At 42.9% G+C, this 20,050-nt stretch overlaps 1 protein-coding gene across 7 annotated transcripts in view; it reads right to left on the bottom strand.

The window, feature by feature from the left end:
• The window catches only part of SNX11 (sorting nexin 11), a 42,395-nt gene that overhangs the window by 14,139 nt on the left and 8,206 nt on the right, over positions 1-20,050 (bottom strand). For 5 of the 7 annotated variants that reach the window (XM_020785490.3, XM_073004329.2, XM_020785489.3 and 2 more), the window contains exons 2-7: positions 18,501-18,552; positions 13,810-13,896; positions 9,760-9,860; positions 8,521-8,619; positions 7,032-7,244; positions 1,329-2,945 (exon numbers count right to left, since the gene is read on the bottom strand). In XM_020785490.3, coding sequence (XP_020641149.3) covers positions 2,681-2,945; positions 7,032-7,244; positions 8,521-8,619; positions 9,760-9,860; positions 13,810-13,896; positions 18,501-18,524 — 789 coding nt within the window. In that variant the 5' untranslated portion in view covers positions 18,525-18,552 and the 3' untranslated portion in view covers positions 1,329-2,680. Of the gene's footprint in view, positions 1-1,328; positions 3,397-5,802; positions 6,419-7,031; positions 7,245-8,520; positions 8,620-9,759; positions 9,861-13,809; positions 13,897-18,500; positions 18,553-20,050 lie in introns of those variants that run through there. The other 2 variants (XR_013537572.1, XR_013537571.1) reach the window with 2 other exon arrangements.

The raw sequence follows: 20,050 nt of genomic DNA, 5'->3' as shown, positions 1-20,050 counted from the left end.
GAAAGGCCTTCAGAAGAAAACAGGGCTCCTGGGCCTTTTAGTTTTGTCTATCGTGGTTCAGAAAGGTGTGGGACTTAATGGTTTAAAATTGTGCTGCAAGAGACAGATTAACTAAAATTAATTAATCCATTCTGAAACAAAGTAACTCTAGGATGCAAAATCGTAAGATGTCCTTAGTATCCATATAGAACTTAAGATGTCTAGATTTCTTCATGTTGGGAGCTATGGCAGAGAAACATTTGTGGACAGATTTTCTTTTATTGTTATACACAAGAAGAAAGAGCCAGTAGACAGCAGCATCTCTAAAGCTACCCCATTTGTTAATGGCTGAGCTTAGAATGGAACAGGGAAGTTTAGTTTTTTCACCACTATTCTACCTGGACTGAATGCAGTATTATACTGCAATCATCAATCTAAAACACCCCAGTGGCTGTATTGACTCACATCCCCACCACCGATTCATCCAACAGCAGCCCATACACATCTGACATTTGTGTAATTCAAAAATACAGCTTGAAAATGTCAATATTTTTTGCTGGTCTTGTTGACTGGGGTCTTACAGGAGTTTGAGTCACAAAACAAACTTTTAGAGTTCTTATTGTACAACTATAAAAGGTATGATCAGGTGCTGTGTTGCTTCACAAGTGAGGGACAAGTGGGGGCAGGTGTTGCTGACACACCCTCATTCTCACACCCTAACTCTCCCTTACACAGGTTTGCTTGCATGGAAAAACCACAAGTAGGACATCCCATAACACTCTCTTGGTGGATGTAAATTCTGCATGCTAAAAGAATATTCAGTGACTACACATAACTGTAAACTTAGAGCTGTTGCAGGCAATGCTGTTTAATTTGGACCTGTGTTCACCCATTGTCTCTCGAAGGCCCCCTTAGCCACCATGCCTTCTTAGTTACAAACAAGAACAGATGTTCACCCTGCACTGGGTCTGAACGTCCTAAATCTATGTAAAGAAAGAGCAATCAATGGATACAAAGATTTGAAACATCCAGCACTTTACACTTGAGCAACACTCTTTTTAGTTATTCAACATCTGTACAGTAGGGATCCTTCTCCAGCTTTCAGGGGCCTGGCCATCATCATTTTAAGAAAGCTATGTCACCAAATACATGGCAATTCCCTGTAATTCCAAAAATGGTTGGTTTGTCTTACTATACAAACCACCATATCAAGAAAGAGAGAGAAAGCACATGCATCTCCCCACGCTTTAGTGCTACATCTGAGATTGTAAGATAACGTATTAAAAAAACATGCCATAACCATATGGGGAGGGAGAAGGATTTGAGAATTAGAAAATGACTAGCAGACATTTAGAGTAATAATAGCTCTTCTACGTACATGTATGTTTTATTGAAATGGAGAGGCAGAGGAGAGAAGAGGATATGAAAACAGATCGAGCACTTTTCATTAAGGATGAACCATTTTTCTTCCATTTTAAAAGTCACAATGCACAGGGCTGCTGCTTTCCAGACAAAATTGCCTCAGTATGAGTTTCTCCCTCAGTTTGAGGGGACAAGACACTCACTACCTTTTCCTCTCTACCTAAAAAGGTTAGGAGGATTGACCCTGAAAACCCTTATTCTGTAGTGCACTGAACAGCAGAAATAGAAGGGAATATCTCCTGCAAGCATGCCAGCAACCTTTGTTTTCTGTTGTATCTTCTCTACAACCAAAAGAAGAACGGCAAGTCAGAGGAGAAAGTTGCAAGTTACTGTACTGGAGCCCATAGGATTTCTATACAGAGAAAATAGGAGAACCTAATCAATTACCATAAGAAAGATAAGCAGATTGGGTGGATTCCTTTCAAAGACAAGCATATCAAATTTTCTAGCACATATGATGGATTTCCTCCATCATGTTGTGTGCTGTGCTAAGACAATTGGAATACAACAGGGAAGACATTCTCCAGATCATATACCAAACATGAAACACGGTTACAAAGTAGAGCATGGAAAAGTTAATTTTTAGGATTAAATCTTCTACTCTTCCAGACTATATAGGAGATATCCCCCCCCCCCCAAGAAGTCACTTTTCCAAACTGGCAGAGGAATATCCTGATTTGCCTCTCTCCATCCTTAATACACCCTGTTAATTTGACTGCAATGGGGGGGGGCATAAAGAGCTGGGAAGGGCTCTTAGCTGCTCATCCCAGCTGCATGCAGCTCTGCCGGGGAACCCAGATGTGGGCTCGGCATTCATGGTTGGCAGGTGGGCTTTCTGGCAACATATAACAAAGGACTATCCAAGCCCAGGCAAGCAGGATTTTTTCTTCTTCTTTAAAACATGCCTACAGGATAAAAGAAGGCGGCTGGTCCTTTGCCAGACTTAGCACTACCAGCTATTGTTGAGGAGTGGACGAGCAGGGAATGCCACCCAAACAACAACCAAGAAACATTTCCTCCCTTGGAAATATGCTTCCTGAACATCTGTTTTATAAGGTGGCAGAAAATGTTCAACAGAAGAGTCGTTGCTGGGAGGCATCTCTTTTCCAACCCTGGAGGAGCATTCTTGCCAGATAATTCAGAGCTGCATCATACTTCTAAGCATTACCTTTAGCTACTCAAGCATCCCACCGGTCCAGCCTGGTTTGTTCACACCAGTTACAGCCTAAGCACTGGGCTTTGGAGGTCCAATAGGCAATTTCCAGAAAAGGGCCAGAAGTTAATGTACTGCCCCAAATATATCCTGAATGGACCCTTTCCCTTCTTGCTTTCCTTGTTCCTTATCATGGTCAGTCAGTGCTACGGAGTCAACTGGCAGCAGTCCTGCTGCTGCTGCTGCTGCTGCTGCTGCTGCTGAAGGGTGGTGGTGGTGGTGATCGTCTTCAGAATCTGGACTCTCCAACTGGCTGTCTTCAGTGCTGACGTCGCTCCAGTGAGGGAGCGGCTCCAAGGGGCTCTTGTCAAGATGGCTTCCTCCATCAAAGCTTGAACAAATTTTAAAGTGTTTGCCATTCAAGAGGAGGGAGAAAGAGAGGAAAACAGTAAGAAAGCTTTGCTTACGGTCTCTGGTTCATTGGCAGCACATTATTGCCCAGAGCTCAATGGTTATGATTACAGTTTGAAAACTTACATTTTTGAATGACAACTCCTAGAACCTTTTAGCCCCCATGGACAATGGCCCATTGTCCAAACAAAGGAGAAAAGTAACCTGTCACAGCTCTAGCCATGCCAGTTAACAGGTTTGCACCTTCAAGGAATACCATTAGCTGGCTGGATAGAGTTGGGTATCTGGCTGTGGAGCCAGAGGTTGGGAGTTTGATTGCCCAGTGTGCTTTCTGAGAGAAAAACCAGCCTGTGTGGCCTTAGGCAAGCTGCACAGTCTCAGGATACCCATTTAAAAAAGGGAATGGTAAGCTACTTCTGAGTACTCTCTACCTGTGTGTGTGTTTAGTCGTTTAGTCGTGTCCGACTCTTCGTGACCCCATGGACCAGAGCACGCCAGGCCCTCCTGTCTTCTACTGCCTCCCGGAGTTGTGTCAGGTTCATGTTGGTTGCTTCGCAGACACTGTCCAGCCATCTCATCCTCGGTCGTCCCCTTCTCCTCTTGCCATCACACCTTCCTAACATCAAGGTTTTTTCCAAGGACTCTTTTCTTCTCATGAGATGGCCAAAGTACTGGAGCCTCAGCTTCAGGATCTGTCCTTCAAGTGAGCATTCAGGGTTGATTTCCTTTAGAACTGATAGGTTTGTTCTCCTTGCAGTCCAGGGGATTCTCAAGAGCCTCCTCCAGCACCACAATTCAAAGGCATCAATTCTACGGCGGTCTGCTTTCTTTATGGTCCAGCTCTCACTTCCATACATCACAACAGGAAAAACCATAGCTTTGACTATTCGGACTTTTGTTGGCAAGGTGATGTCTCTGCTTTTCAAGATGCTGTCAAGATTTGTCATCGCTTTCCTCCCAAGAAGAAGGCGCCTTTTAATTTCAGGGCTGCTGTCTCCATCTGCAGTGATCATGGAGCCCAAGAAAGTAAAATCTGTCACTGCCTCCATATCTTCCCCTTCTATTTCCCAGGAGGTGATGGGACCAGTGGCCATGATCTTAGTTTTTTTGATGTTGAGTTTCAGACCGTTTTTTGCACTCTCCTCTTTCACTCTCATTACAAGGTTCTTTAATTCCTCCTCACTTTCTGCCATCAGAGTGGTATCATCTGCATATCGGAGGTTGTTGATATTTCTTCCGGCAATCTTAATTCCAGCTTGGGATTCCTCCAGTCCAGCCTTCCGCATGATGTATTCTGCATACAAGTTAAATAAGCTGGGGGACAATATACAGCCTTGCCGTACTCCTTTCCCAATTTTGAACCACTCAGTTGTTCCATGACCAGTTCTAACTGTTGCTTCCTGTCCCACATATAGGTTTCTCAGGAGACAGATAAAGTGGTCAGGCACTCCCATTTCTTTAAGAACTTGCCATAGTTTGCTGTGGTCCACACAGTCAAAGGCTTTCGCATAGTCAATGAAGCAGAAGTAGATATTTTTCTGGAACTCTCTGGCTTTCTCCATAATCCAGCGCAAGTTAGCAATTTGGTCTCGAGTTCCTCTGCCTCTTCGGAATCCAGCTTGTACTTCTGGGAGTTCTCGGTCCAGATACTGCTGAAGCCTACCTTGGAGGATTTTGAGCATAACCTTGCTAGCGTGCGAAATGAGTGCAATTGTACGGTAGTTGGAGCATTCTTTGGCACTGCCTTTCTTTGGGATTGGGATGTAGACTGATCTTTTCCAATCCTCTGGCCACTGTTGAGTTTTCCAAACTTGCTGGCATATTGAATGTAGCAACTTAACAGCATCATCTTTCAAGATTTTAAATAGTTCAACTGGAATGCCATCACCTCCACTGGCCTTGTTGTTAGCCAGGCTTTCTAAGGCCCACTTGACTTCGCTCTCCAGGATGTCTGGCTCAAGGTCAGCAACTACATTGTCTGGGTTGTCCGGGATATCCAAATCTTTCTGATATAATTCCTCTGTGTATTCTTGCCACCTCTTCTTGACGTCTTCTGCTTCTGTTAGGTCCCTCCCATTTTTGTCTTTTATCATGTTCATCTTTGCGCAAAATGTTCCTCTAATATGTCCAATTTTCCTGAACAGATCTCTGGTCTTTCCTTTTCTGTTATCTTCCTCTATTTCTTTGCATTGTTCATTTAAGAAGGCCCTCTTGTCTCTCCTTGCTATTCTTTGGAAGTCTGCATTCAAGTTTCTGTAACTTTCCCTATCTCCCTTGCATTTTGCTTCCCTTCTCCTCTCTGCTATTTCTAAGGCCTCGTTGGACAGCCACTTTGCTTTCTTGCATTTCCTTTTCTTTGGGATGGTTTTCGTTGCTGCCTCCTGGACAATGTTACGAGCCTCTATCCAAAGTTCTTCAGGCACTCTGTCCACCAAATCTAGTTCCTTAAATCTGTTCTTTACTTCCACTGTGTATTCATAAGGGATTTGGTTTAGATTATACCTGAGTGGCCCAGTGGTTTTTCCTAATCTCTTCAGTCTAAGCTTGAATTTTGCTATGAGAAGCTGATGATCAGAACCGCAGTCAGCTCCAGGTCTTGTTTTTGCTGACTGTATAGAGCTTCTCCATCTTTGGCTGCAGAGAATATAATCAATCTGATTTCGATATTGCCCATCTGGTGATTTCCATGTATAGAGTCGCCTCTTGTGTTGTTGGAAAAGAGTGTTTGTGATGACCAGCTTATTCTCTTGACAAAACTCTATTAGCCTTTGTCCTGCTTCGTTCTGAACTCCAAGGCCAAACTTCCCTGTTGTTCCCTTTATCTCTTGGCTCTCTACCTAGAAAACCATAAGTCAGAACTGACTTGACAGCACAGTATTATTAAGGAATCCTTTAGACCTATCCCTGGTAAAACACAAGCAACTAACAAAGTTGCTTTGAAAGAGAAAGCACCATATTTTCATCAGGTACACCCAAGAATCCCTTGCATAATCAAAGGCTAATGAGGCTCATCCCCTTGCAAAGGGCAGGAAAGCCACTTTGCCTAAACCCTGTCCACTCTAGGGTCCAAGCACAGCTGTGTGTTGGGGGTGTAGGAGCTGGGGAGAATGAAGAAAAGAATTAGTTCACCATTACATCTAAACTGGAAAACTGTGTATATTCTGTGCCCCAAGCAGCCCCACAGAAAAAAACAAAGCAGAAAGTACTATTTAATGAAGTAATATCCTTCAAGTAGTTTTTTGTAAGCCTTTCAAAAAGAGAGAATTCAAATTACCTTCTACTAAAGACAGCATTTTCAGCAAACAATTTTTATTAATTTTGTTAAGGTTTTTGGGGAAGGGATGAAACCCAACTAATCATAGTTGTGGTATAAAGCGCAAATCATGTGATTTCTTCATCAACTGAGCTCCATCAAGTTCTTCTCAATTTAGGGGGTGATGTTTGTCCCAAGCCCTGTTCAGAGGATTTAAAGAGGCTGGTGATGGCCTTTGACAAAAGAGAAGGCATAAGGCAAAGTCTTATTCGAAACTTGGGGAGTAACCTGTTTCTCTTGTCCTTTTATCTCCCTCCTGAACCTTGCTTTTCCTCTTCCATTTCCTACTTGGCAAGGGAACAAGGCCAGGACATTTGTTCTGAATACCATACCACTTCGTCAGAAGTTCAGAAGCTAAGGAAAGCTGGACCCAAATAGTACCTGGATGTGAGACTGACAGGAAATACCAGGGATCTCCTGACAGGGCTAGGAAAAAATCCAGCATGAAACCTGGAAGCCTGCTGCTGCCAACCTGAATTCTCCGTAGCAGGCTGGATGGATCTAACCATCTAATACTCAGCATTAAGGCAGCTTCCTGTATTCCTTTCTATATCCCTATGAATGCACTGGTTTTGCTTCAGAACATTTAGCAGCTGGAAGGAAGCAAAACTTAGAAAAGTTACTTTCATTGACTACAACTCCCAGAATCTGCCAACCAGCCTGGCCACTGGATTTTTGGAATGAGTCTCCCCCAGGAAGGGACACTTTTCCAAGCTCTGCTAAGAACTGCTCTAATACAGCCATTTTGTTTACCTGCTGCTGAAGTCTCCTCTGGCCAAGAGAGCTGAGTGGCTGTCCTCCTCTTGGACCCAACCGCAGTTCGACATGGCATAATGGAGAATAGCATCTGTAACGCTCAGAGGGCCCTGACCCTGGACACAAGCTTCAATTTCTGGCACAGAGAGCTGGCTCTGGAGGAAGAGATGTAGTTGGCTATCTGAAAGGAGGACCACATTCTGTACCACCCTAGGAAGAAAAGTAGAACATGAAACACAAGAGACATCAAGCAACTCCTAGTAAGATCTCTGGTGGTAAAGCTGCTGGCAGGTCCCCGTCACATCTCTGTGCAGACACTCTGTAGCCAGACTAAGGCTACGATAAGCTCATTTCCATCCCTCTCCAATGGATTTCCACTATCTGGTGGGCAGAAGAGTCCTACAGGAGGGGAAGAATATGTGCAAGAACTACCCTGAAGCAAATCCCTCCTTGGAGACTACCAGAGAATACCTAGGATCTCCGGGCAACGTGAAACTCCTTAACATCCAATATTCTACCAAGGCTTCATGGCGAAAGGGAGGAGAAGGGGTTTTCTCTATTCCTTCTGTTAGATATGGTCAATCTTTCCCCCTTTCTTCTTTCTTTCACTTTCAAAGAAAAGTAAAATGGGTCCAGGGCTCACAGTCTCCCCTCTGGCCTTGGGTAAATCCAGCCTCTAAGGAATGGGAGGGCTTTAGATCTTGTGCCTTCCACCCACCCCCAGCCTGCCCCAAACATGTCCTCTTTCAGTCTCTCTGCTGTTGGAGTTCCCATGGGAAAAAGCAAAAGCTTTTCCAAGCTGGATGTGAAGGCTGAGAACCATGGCTTTAATACAAGAAGCTCAAAGTAATTCACAGGGTCCTCTTGCTTTTATCAAAACAACAAACCTTTGAGATAGACTAAGCTCAGTTCAAGGCCATACATTGAGTTTCATGATTGAGTGAAGATCTGAAGCTAGGTCTCTTCAGTCCCAGTCCACTCTAACCACTATGCTCATGCATAAAAAAGTCCAGAATATCCTACTATGTTTAGGATGTTCTTTTCAGTTTCGGCTTGTCAAAAAGATTCTCTACTAATCCTTTGTTTTAGAGTTGCTTTATTTGCTGTTATGTCCTTCTTTTTCTTTTTGCAATTTTTTTAAATTGAGCTCCATGTCAGTTCTTATATTTCAAGTATAAGTCACTTTAAGTTTCTAGGCAAGCCATACCTATTTACTGATAAATGCATAAAACCAAATGAAATGCTTCACAAGTCCTTATAGAAGGCCATCCCCAAATTCCGACACATCATTTACCCCATCTGAAGAGCACTCACACAAGAGCACTCTTGAAGCCAAGAGTAGTGCTACACAAACCAACAGAATCCAATCTGGTGACAAATACAACTCCGGATGAACCCAACAGATCCCCCAACACTTCTCCAGGTGTAAAAAAAATGTCCAGAATAATCCTACCCCCCAACATCTTTCATCCCACATTCTACTCACTTCTCCAGGAACTGCTGAAGCCCTTGTCTCCGTTTCTCAATGAACTCATCGGTGCTACCTGCAAAGAAGGTGGACTTCCCTGGAAGCTCTGGAACAGGCCTGGAAGATGGGATAGGAGATGGGCAGGTTTGAACAGCAAGGTGTAAAGAATGAATAACACTTCCCCTTCTGGCCACATCTGTATTAACAGGGCTAGGGAACCTATGGCCTTCTGCATGTCACTAAATCCCAATTCGGCCATCCAAGCCAAGAGTGGAGTCTGGTACCAGCATCAGTCCATCAACATCGGGAAGTCTGAAATTTCTTTCAACCTCTACCACCTTCTGCTTCTGTCAGCTTGTTTTGCACGATGAAGGTGGCTTTCCCCAGTTCTGTAATCTCCCTCCTATATTCTGGTCCTCTCAGGAATTGCAAGACCTTCCAGTCAATTGGCTCAATTAAGTCAGACAGTGGCACTGGCAAAGCAGAAAAGCAAGATGCCCATTTTCTGCATGATGGTATGTTAGATTGTGAGAGTTCTCCTACAGAAACTACATGTTTCTTTAAGGAGGGCAAGCAAAATGCAGCCTGTGCCACCCAGAATCTTTTGGTTAAAAAAAGAGATTTCCCTCAAGTTCCTTCTGCTGCCAGGTGAATCTGGGGAAAATTCTGCCAAGAGGATATACACGCACACCTGTGCCTCCACTCCAAATGTTAAAAGCTCTTTTTGGGGGGAAAATGCCAATAGAAGCTGCAAAAGCTTTTTTGTTGTTTAAAACTTACAGAAAATATTATTGAACTCAAGACCTTCTGTAAGGCATGGGCACTGGTAAAAAGCTCTGTTCTCTTCCTGAGATCTGTACCCCAGGCTGGTGCTCTCCAGATGTGAAAGACTACGGCTTTTAACCCAGATGGGTGTGGGAAGCCTGATCTACCCCAGAGGTTCTCAACCTTTGACCACCCTGCTGTTTTAAACTTAGGTTCTCAGACTATCTGAATAATGGCTATGTTGGGTGGAATTTCTGGGAGGTCAAGTACATAGCATCAGAGGACCACTCATCTACACAGCCTTAAAATATAGTTGTAGACTATGATTTAATCACATTTTGAATGCTCCCATTCATTAGATGTCTTCAGAAGTGCCATTTTGTCTTGCTTTCTACACCAAGAGTTGCAGAGGCTTTACCTCTGTTGTGTTTTAAAACTTGCTGTCTTTGATTATTATAGGTTGATATAAAGTCAGGCTGCTCTCATACTTACACCAAGCCAGCATTTTTTTGGAGTCGTTTCTTCAGCCATACAAACTCGCGGTATCGTCTGCGCACACAGGATGTCTTGGCTGTGAAGGCTTTGCTGTTGGTCTGTGTAAGTAAAGGAGAGAGAGCATTGCTGTGGGTTTTCTGTTTTCTTATCTCAGGTTCTCTTCCCAAGCTGTTGCCCTCTGCTGGCCATTATATTAAAAGAAGCCTGGGATTATAAACCCTCTGCTCTTTAATAATTAAAAATGTAATCAATATTAATAGAAAAGTTACAGTAGTTTTGCCAGCTAGGGCATACTGGAAGTTATAGTCCCAAAATATAACTTTTCCAGGCTCTGATTATTACTTGCCAAAATCTTATACTGATGAGCAGATAGCAGGTGGGGCTATCTGAGCAAACAGAAGACTCAGCAGTTCCTTTCCTCTTTACAGTGGGGTCTTGACTTAAGAACGGCTTGAGTTAAGAACATTTTGACTTAAGAACCACTCTCATAGGAAAATATTGACTTGACTTACATACTTAGATTTGAGTTAAGAACTGAAAAAAACCACGTGGGAGGCAGGGAAAGTGCAAAATTTGAACTTTCAGTTAACTGTTGGTCAGTGAAAAGGGTGCCTGTCTGCTTCCTCACTCCTCCCAGCGTTTAGAGAGTGGATTGGGAGTCTTCAGACTGCCTGGTACTGCCTGGACTGTATTTTCCCTGCCTTCCCTGAACCTTTCTTGACCTAAGAAAAAAAGAAACAAAATATCCCCCTCTAGTGGTCGAAGGCAGAATAGCAGCTTCCCATTAGTTTCTATGGACGGAAAAGAGCAGATACGGATCAAATGGTTTTCAATGCATTCCTATGGGAAATGCAGATTTGACCTGAGAACTTTTTGACTTGAGAACCGCCTTCCATTACGGATTAAGTTCTCAAGTCAAGACCCCACTGTATTTGAGTCTATGGCCAAAATCTTATTATTCAGAGAATCCCACCAGTATAAATCAAGAGCCAGAATCTTATTACTCAGATAATCCCACCAGTATAAATCAAGTGCTGTAAATCACAACAGCAAAGTACCACTAGTTAAGAAGTTGAGGAGCTGCATGACATGGTGCATGACAAGAAATACAAGCACTGACTTAACTATTGGCAATCCACCACAGCAATGTACACTGCCTGACTTACGCTGGTGAGTGTAAGTAACAGGATTCTTGTCCCTCTTTTATATATATATTAAATGTAGAATGATACTAACTGTCTCATCTGCATGATCTGGCACTCTAATTTCTGGTCCTGCAAGTAACGGCCCTCCGCAGCTTGACTCATGTTAATCAATTAAGTCACCATTGAACCCAGAGGTGGATGCCTTTTATCCTCTCAGAAGTCACTCTCCCAGCACAGGGCTGGGCGAAGTGAAGCCCTGGGGCCACATGCAGACCTTAAGGTGGTTTTCTGGCCCCCAGCAAAGTAACAATTCCCCTGCCCTCTACCAAAACCAAACCAAATATATATCATCCCCTCAAAAAGAATCCCCTTCCCAGAAGCCTCCAGGAGCAGTGATTCATATTGTAGATAGCTAGCAAGCCCATCCTCTAATCTCTCTCACACACGCACAGGCACAGGCAAAAACTTCCATTTTCAGAATTTGAAGTGGACTTGTGGCACTTCACATTGTGAGTGATCTATGCAGACTCTTGAGGATTCTAGGGACCTGCTATATGTGCCCATCTCAGTCCAACAAAATGTGATCCAGTTCTACTTTATTTGTTCTCTAAAGCAATCGCTTTGACGACTCAGGACAGGCAAAGAGAAAAATCAACCAGCATGCTACAAGGTCTGGCAACAGCATCTTACGAGTCTGGAAGAAATGGATCTGTTTAGCCTCAAAAAGAGCGTAAGGGGAGACATGACAGAAATCTTCAAATATCTAATGGAGTAACAGAGCAGACTGGTTTTCTGAGGCCTAGATCAGCTAAATACAAGGAAGAACCAAGAGCTTTTTGAGAAGCACAACAAAACTGGCTCAAGAGATGATGGTCTCTCCTTTGCTAGTAGTATTTTAGTAGAAGGTGGACACAAAACTTTTGGGGGGCACTGAACCAATGTGAAAGATGCATATGTTATGCACCACCACGTTGCTTTGACTTATGGTGACCCTAATGAAGTTTTTGCAGTATATGAAATGTTAAAGGAGTTGTTTATCATTGCCATTAGTTTTCTCTTGAGTTCTAGTCCAGTGTTCTATCCACTATATTGCACTGGATCTCACCTCACATCAACAGATATGTATGTTGATCCTTTAAAATAACAAAGACTACTGCCCACAAATCCAGTCACTAATGGCAACTATCCCAGCCTCCTGACGAAAACTCCAAGCAGTCTCTGACTCTCTCTCTTTTCCAGCGTGGGTTTCATTTGACTTTCTTTTCTCCAGACTGTATGAGATATAAAAGAAGCCATGATTATCCTTCTCTCTACATTTGCTAGAGGGGTTGGAGCCAGAGGCAGACTCTTGTCACACCATAAGAGCCCTGCTGGTTCACACCAAAGGCAAATGTAAGTCCAGCATCCTCTTTTCACACCAGGCAAGCAAATGCTAAAAGGAAGCCCACAAGGAGGATGGAATTGCAACAGCACTCTCGTATTTCCCAGAACCTGCTCTACACAGCCACGGGGCCTTGGATTCTGGAGATGATATATAGCCATCATGACTAGTAGCCACTGATTTTAATTGCCATGAATGTATGTAAACTCCTTTTAAACCAATCCCAGTTGGCAGTCATCTTGCGACAGCAAATTCCACACGTAGAGAAATACTTCCTCATATCTATGCAGCCTCTCACACTATTCAACTTCAGTGGAAGACTAGTATTATGAGAAAGAAATAAAAGCATCTCCCTGTGCAATTTTCATCATATATCCATGCACAGTTTGAGACACCCCAAGCATATTTCCCTTTTTTCCCTGCAACAGGAGGAACTGCTGCTACTAGTCCTTCCTTTCTCTGTATCGTACCATGAATGAAAGACAGCTGCCTACTCACAAAGCTAAAAGACTGCAGGGAGAAGGAGGCCTGGCTAATAAACCAAACTCTTATAGATGGAACAATGCCATTGTGGTGAGTTTGAAAGTGCAAGGGCTCATCATGACAGTTCCCCAAACCACTTACCTCTTACAAGGAGAGCCCAATAATGCAGTAAGCTGGATTAGTTCATATTGACAAATTAGGAGCAGGTATTTTGTGCAGTTAATGGATCCTATTTGTCCTTTCAGATTTAATCCTATCCCAATAATTTACATTGCAACAATTTGCAAAATATACTGTTTCTGGGAAAATTCATTTTTATACCAGCTACTGTGCAAATCGCAGGTAAACTCAGAGTGAATAAAGGAGCTTGAGCAGGATAGCAGCTGATGCCTTGCTCCTTGATACTTGAAAGGCCCTAAGATTTGAATTTTGCAAGTTCTGGGTCTGCTATATTCTGCTCATAGACCCCTAGAAATACACAAAGTGTATAAAATTAATTATATCCAATAATTTACCTTTGGCTATCTCTACCCAACATGGCAGCCTTTGAAAGACTCATGTATCATCCAGAGGGGATTAAACCCACTGCATTTCTCCTCCTGAAGACATGGACCAGCTGCAACTACCCTTATACCCTAATTACAAGTCATTCTACTCTGGATCACTCCACAGATTAAATGCTTCTCATTTGTAATGGTAGTTTTCAAGCCCTCCAGCTTTTTTTAACTTCACTTCTCTCACTCCACAGGACCAATGGTGAGGGACTCTGGCACCTAAAACATCTGGAAAGCTGCTCATGTACAGTGCATCATACCCAAATACATTTACTGCTATTTCTTCTTTCCATAACATAGCTGGTGACACCACAACACAGCAATACAATCAAATATATATAAATAAAACCCACACACAGAGGCTCACTGTTTTCTTTTCCACAGAAGTCAAACCCACAGAGTTGTTTTAGCCCATGTCAGCCTGTCTTCTTACTGTAAAGACTACTCCTGGAACTCCCCTTAGTTCCAGCCTTTCTGTACTTACATGAAGGAATATTTTGTAGTCAACGTAAGAGTTCCAGGAGCCCTCGTTCTGTACACGAGGATCTTGGACACGGACAGTGGTCAGCTCCTAAGTAATGGGATAAAGAAACAGACATATGTTGGCTCATTTATTAAGATTTATACTCCATCTTTCTTTAAGCAACTGGGGCTCCTGGCAGTTCACAATAAAAACTGATAAAATAAACTCTGACATGTTCAACAGTCTTCCATCCAAACATCTTCTCATCTTTATATAATATACCTGTATGGTGGGAAAGAAAATTACTCCTCGCCTAGAACCTAGTTCAGATGCAGAAAAACCTTCCCAGAACAGATTCAAAGCTTGAAATAAGTATTTTTGGACTACCTGGCGTGCTCTGGTCCATGGGGCCACAAAGAGTCGAACACGACTTAACGACTAAACAACAACAACAAAAATTCTGAAAATATCCAAGCCAGCCTGGCCAGTGGCCATACAGTGGAGAGATTTCTGGAGCTGCAGTCTAAAGAAGCAAGTTTCCCAAGTTCTGGCAAATTTCAATCCAGTTTCAGCAACAGCTGATCAGATGCATCCAGGAAGCCCACACAGAGAGAATGAACATAGTACTCAGCCTTCTTTCCATTTGCTGCCATTACCTGATTCTCAGAGGTCTGCTGGCACTGTACATGGAGCTAGTGCACCTTCAAGGGGAGGGGGGAAGGATAATGACTGTCAAGTGACTGCCTGCACTAGGAATGGGGAAATGGGAAGCCTTCAGATGTTCAGGGAAACACTGAGAGAAGTTGTAGATGTAGAGCAGGGCAAGACCACTTTGGAATGTCCAGGACCCAATCTTTTGTCCCTGGGATCTTAAAAGGGTTGCATTGCTGTTGTTATGTGTCTTCAAGTCAGAATTGACTTTTAGCAATCCTAACAGGGCTTCCAATGTAAGTGAGAGATTTAAGACTTGATTTTTACCAGTTCCACACCCTCAATGAGCTTCCATGGCAGGATGGGGATCTGAACCCAGGCCTCCTGAGCCCAAGTGCATTATACTACAACACAATGGGTGCAGGGGCTACACAAACAGCTTTAAAAATGAAATGAGAAGTGGTTAAAAGTCCTCTTTTGAAAACCTTGTATTTTGGAGTGTTAAAATGGTGCAGAGAAAGCCATGAGATATTTTAAAAATGAACTAGTAATTTTTAAAACTTAAGTTCACCTATTTTTTTCAGGAAAAGGGGAGAGCTGAAGAGGATTACAGCCATTCACTGGGACTTGGTAGGTCTAAATCAGGGGTGTCCAACCTTTCACTTTCCCTGGGCCACATTAGAAGATGAAAATTTGGTTTGGGCCGCACATAAATTTGGTTTGGGCCGCATGGGGGGGCAGCCCTAGCCGTCCTCCGCAGCCCCGCTCCAAGTGCGCTTACCAGCAGCTGCAATCTCAGACAGCAGAGGCTGCCAGCTTCAACTCCGGCAGCATTATGGGGCCGGGAGGGGGTCCACCTATTGACGGGGACGGCGCAATGCAGTCACACAGCCCCCCTCTCCCCTCCCCTCCTGCTCCTTCCTTCCTTCCCTCTCCCCCCCCCCCCCCCCACTGTTGTGATGTGCCCCAACCGCATTCCGGCCGCAAGTGCCGGTAGTGTAACTTGAAACTTTGGAATTTCTTTTAAAATAAAAATTTGCACTGGGCCGCATTATGAGCTGACCTGGGCCACATGCGGTCCTCGGGCCGCAGGTTGGACAAGCCTGGTCTAAATAAAAGTCCCCACTGAGCCATGAAAGTCACTGAGGAACCTTGGACCAGTCACCATCTCTCTCAGCAGGTCTTACTTCACAAGGTTCATGTGATGATCCTCTGAAGTAGGACCCTGTGGAAGAAGGGCCCACATGTTGCTCTGAGCTCCATGGAAGTAGGATATACTTAGTCGTTAAGTCATGTCCGATTCTTCATGACCCCATGGACCACAGCACACCAGGCCCTCCTGTCCTCCACTGCCTCCCAGAGTTTGGTCAGAGTCATGTTGGTAGCTTCAATGAGACTGTTAACCATCTCGTCTTCTGTCATCCCCTTATCCTCTTGCCTTCACACTTTCCTAACATCAAATTCTTTTCCAAGGAGTCTTCTCTTCTCATGAGATGGCCAAAGCCTCAACTTTAGGATCTGTCCTTCCAGTGAGCACTCAGGGTTGATTTCTTTCAAAACGGAAAGGTTGTTCTCTTTGCAGTCCAAGAGACTCTCAAGAGTCTCCTCCAGCAAACAATTCAAAAGCATCAATTCTTCGGTGGTCAGCCTTATTTATGGTCCAGCTCTCACTTCCATACATCACTAGTGGAAAAACCATAGCTTTGACTATGCGACCTTTGTTGGCAAGGTGATGTCTCTGCTTTTTAAGATGCTGTCGACGTTTGTCATCACTTTCCTCCCAAGAAGTAGGTGTCTTTTAATTTCGTGACTGCAGTGATCATGGAGCCCAAGAAAGGAAAATCTGTCACTGCCTCCATATATTCACCTTCTATTTGCCAGGAGGTGATGGAACCAGTGGCCATGATCTTAGCTTTTTTGATGTTGAGCTTCATACCATTTTTTGCACTCTCCTTTTTCACCCTCATTAACAGGTTCTGTAATTCCTCCTCACTTTCTGTCATCAGAGTGGTATCCTCTGCATATTTGATGTTGTTGATATTTCTTCCGGCAGTCTTAATTCCATTTGGGATTCACCCAGTCCAGCCTTTCGCATGATGTATTCTGCATACAAGTTAAATAAGAAGGGAGACAATATACAGCCTTGTCGTATTCCTTTCCCAATTTTGAATCAATCTGTTGTTCCATATCCAGTTCTAACTGTTGCTTCCTGTCCCACATATAGATTTCTCAGGAGGTAGATAAGGTGGCCGGGCACTCCCATTTCTTTAAGAACTTGCCATAGTTTGCTGTGGTCCACATAGTCAAAGGCTTTTGCTTAGTCAATGAAGCAGAAGTAGATGTTTTTCTGGAACTCTCTGGCTTTCTCCATAATCCAGCACATGTTAGCGATTTGGTCTCTAGTTCCTCTGCCCCTTCAAAATCCAGCTTGTAATTCTGGGACTTCTCGGTGCACATACTGCTGAAGCCTGCCTTGTAGGATTTTGAGCATAACCTTGCTAGTGTGTGAAATGAGTGCAATTGTACGGTAGTTGGAGCGTTCTTTGGCACTGCCCTTCTTTGGGATTGGGATGTAGCTTGATCTTTTCCAGTCCTCTGGCCACTGCTGAGTTTTCCAAACTTGCTGGCATATTGAGTGTAGCACCTTAACAGTCATTTTTTAAGATTTTAAATAGTTCCACTGGAATGCCATCACCTCCACTGGCCTTGTTGTTTTCTAAGGCCCACTTGACTTCACTCTCCAGGATATCTGGCTCAAGGTCAACAATCACACTATCTGGGTTGTCCGGAACATCCAGATCTTTCTGGTATAATTCCTCTGTGTATTCTTGCTACCTCTTCTTGATGTCTTCTGCTCCTGTGAGGTCCCTACCATTTTTGTCCTTTATCATGCCCATGTTTGCATAAAATGTACCTTTAATATCTCCAATTTTCTTGAACAGATCTCTGGTTTTTCCCTTTCTATTTTTTTCCACTTTTTTTTCACTGTTCATTTAAGAAGGCCCTCTTGTCTCTCCTTGCTATTCTTTGGAAGTCTGCATTCCATTTTCTGTAACTTTCCCTATCTCCCTTGCATTTTGTTTCCCTTCTCTTCTCTGCTATTTGTAAGGCCTCGTTGGACAGCCACTTTGCTTTCTTGCATTTCCTTTTCTTTGGGATGGTTTTTGTTTCTGCCTCCTGTACAATGTTACAAACCTCCATCCATAGTTCTTCAGGCACTCTGTCCACCAAATCTAGTTCCTTAAATCTGTTCTTCACTTCCACTGTGTATTCATAAGGGATTTGGTTTAGATTATACCTGACTTGCCTAGTGGTTTTTCCTACTTTCTTCCATTTAAGCTTGAGTTTTGCTATAAGAAGCTGGTGATCAGAGCCACAATCAGCTCCAGGACTTGTTTTTGCTGACTGTATAGAGCTTCTCCATCTTTGGCTGCAGAGAATATAATCAATCTGATTTTGGGATTGCCCATCAGGTGATGTCCATGTGTAGAGTCACCTCTTGTGTTGTTGGAAAAGAGTGTTTGTGATGACCAACTTGTTCTCTTGACAAAACTCTATTAGCCTTTGCCCTGTTTCGTTCTGAACTCAAAGGCCAAACTTACCTGTTGTTCTTTTTATCTCTTCACTCCCCACTTTAGCATTCCAGTCCCCTATAATAAGAAGAACTACTTTCTTTGGTGTCAGTTCTAGAAGGTGTTGTAAATCTTCATAGAATTGGTCAATTTCAGTCTCTTCCACATTGGTGGTTGGTGCATAAACTTGGATGACTGTGATGTTAAAAGGTCTGTCATTTTTGAGATTGCATCCCAGTACAGCTTTTCCCACTCTTTTGTTGACTATGAGGGGTACTCCATTTCTTCTATTGGATTCTTGCCCACAATAGTAGATATGGTATTGAAGCTAATTCAATAACAATAAAATGTTGAAAAAGATTTAGAAAATACGTTAATTTTAATCTATCAGTTAATATCACTAAAAATGGCCAAAATGCAAAAAAGGACACCAACAGCTTAGCTTATACAGTTGATCCCCATGATCATAACAATAATGTTGAGTCTTACCTCCTGTTCTTGAGGCTGTAACATTCTACATATGCAGCCCAAAGGGAAGCATCTGTTTGGAGCAAGAAAAAGATACACAGTCAACACCCAAGTGGAAGTGGGCATAATCCATCCACAGTCAGATTCTTAAACAGAATAGAGGCACAGATGAATTTCCTACACCATTTAATTTACTCTTTGAATCAGACTTTTGGAAATGATACCGAACCGAAGCCTGAAAAATTACATTTTTCACCATGTGGGATAGGAGGCTCTGGGAACTATCATCCAAAAAAGATACAGTATATTTTTTTGTAATTTTCCAAGCTCTGCACAGATTTTGAGCATATGAAAAGTGAAAGGAAGTAATGATATGAGAATTACTGGAAATAGTCAATATGTGTGGGAAATTTGGTGGGGCTCCCAAGTTAGAGGAGGGGATAGATAAGCATGCTGAAGTGTAAAGAAAAACTCCTGAAGGCTACTTAACATTTTACATAATGAACTGTTGAGAATCTCTCTGCTTCCTCTCCCCCTGGATGAAGATGGGAGGTACATTTAAGTAAAGTAGCAAGGCCAACTACTAATTAGGCTGACCTGGCCTACTATTGTTTCTATTGACTTGCAAAGCAGTTTACAATAGTTATCTCAGAACAGGCTAGTTAAGTAGGACAACCCTGACCCCATTTTAGTCTCAAAGGTTCTGCAGACTGTAAAGAAAATGTCATTAAGAAGACTATTGTGATGGGTATTATAAAGATTAGGTGGTATCTTTCTACATTACCACCTAATCTGGAAAAAAAACTGTTTTTAGATAGGTGTGGCAAACACCTGCACTCTGTCTCAGAGTGGAAGATTTGCTATATTGCCTTGGAGAAGTCTGTAAACTGAGTAAAAGTAGGATGAGTTTTATTAGACAGACAACTTGGGCTTTCAAGATGTTTTGTACTACAACATCCATCAGTCCCAGCTGGCATGGCATGTAGTTTAAGCCTATGGAAATTGTAGTCCAAAACAACTGGAGGACATGATGTTGCCCACCTCACATTTAGAAGTTAATTTCAGCTTTCTCTTCCCAGGATAAGCTCTGGGGAAAGTAGGAAATGGGCTACAGCTGTGGCTATAATCTGCAAAGGCTTGTGCCAAATAAAACATATCATTCATTAAGAATCCTCAAAATATTCTCTCTTAATACATGTTAACAGAGGCTAGCCTCTTGAAATGTTGGGGAATAAGCAAGTTTGAGCTCATACAGGCTGTTATTCTGCACCTCTGATTAACCACTGTAACTTTACAAGTCTTCAGAGTGTGGGATGGATCCCTAAAATTAGATCCCATGAATTCAACACAAGTGTTGCAAGAGCTGTCTTCCAAAGTTAATTAGAAGTATTAAAGCATTCTGTCTCCTGGATCTTATTTAAGCATTATGTCAAGTGGATAAGATCATTAAAGGATGGCTATGGTCTGTGCAGGAAGAAGGTGACTCTGCCTCACCTTATAATTTGGGAGTAAGGCACTTCCACTTGTTCAAAACATTTGCCTTCACAAATACATTGCACTTCCACTTGTTC

Source organism: Pogona vitticeps, chromosome 6 (genome assembly GCF_051106095.1).
Source record: "Pogona vitticeps strain Pit_001003342236 chromosome 6, PviZW2.1, whole genome shotgun sequence".
Taxonomy (NCBI): Eukaryota; Metazoa; Chordata; class Lepidosauria; order Squamata; family Agamidae; genus Pogona; species Pogona vitticeps.
The sequence above is the reverse complement of the archived record's forward strand: the minus strand, read 5'-3'. Positions and strand labels throughout refer to the sequence as shown.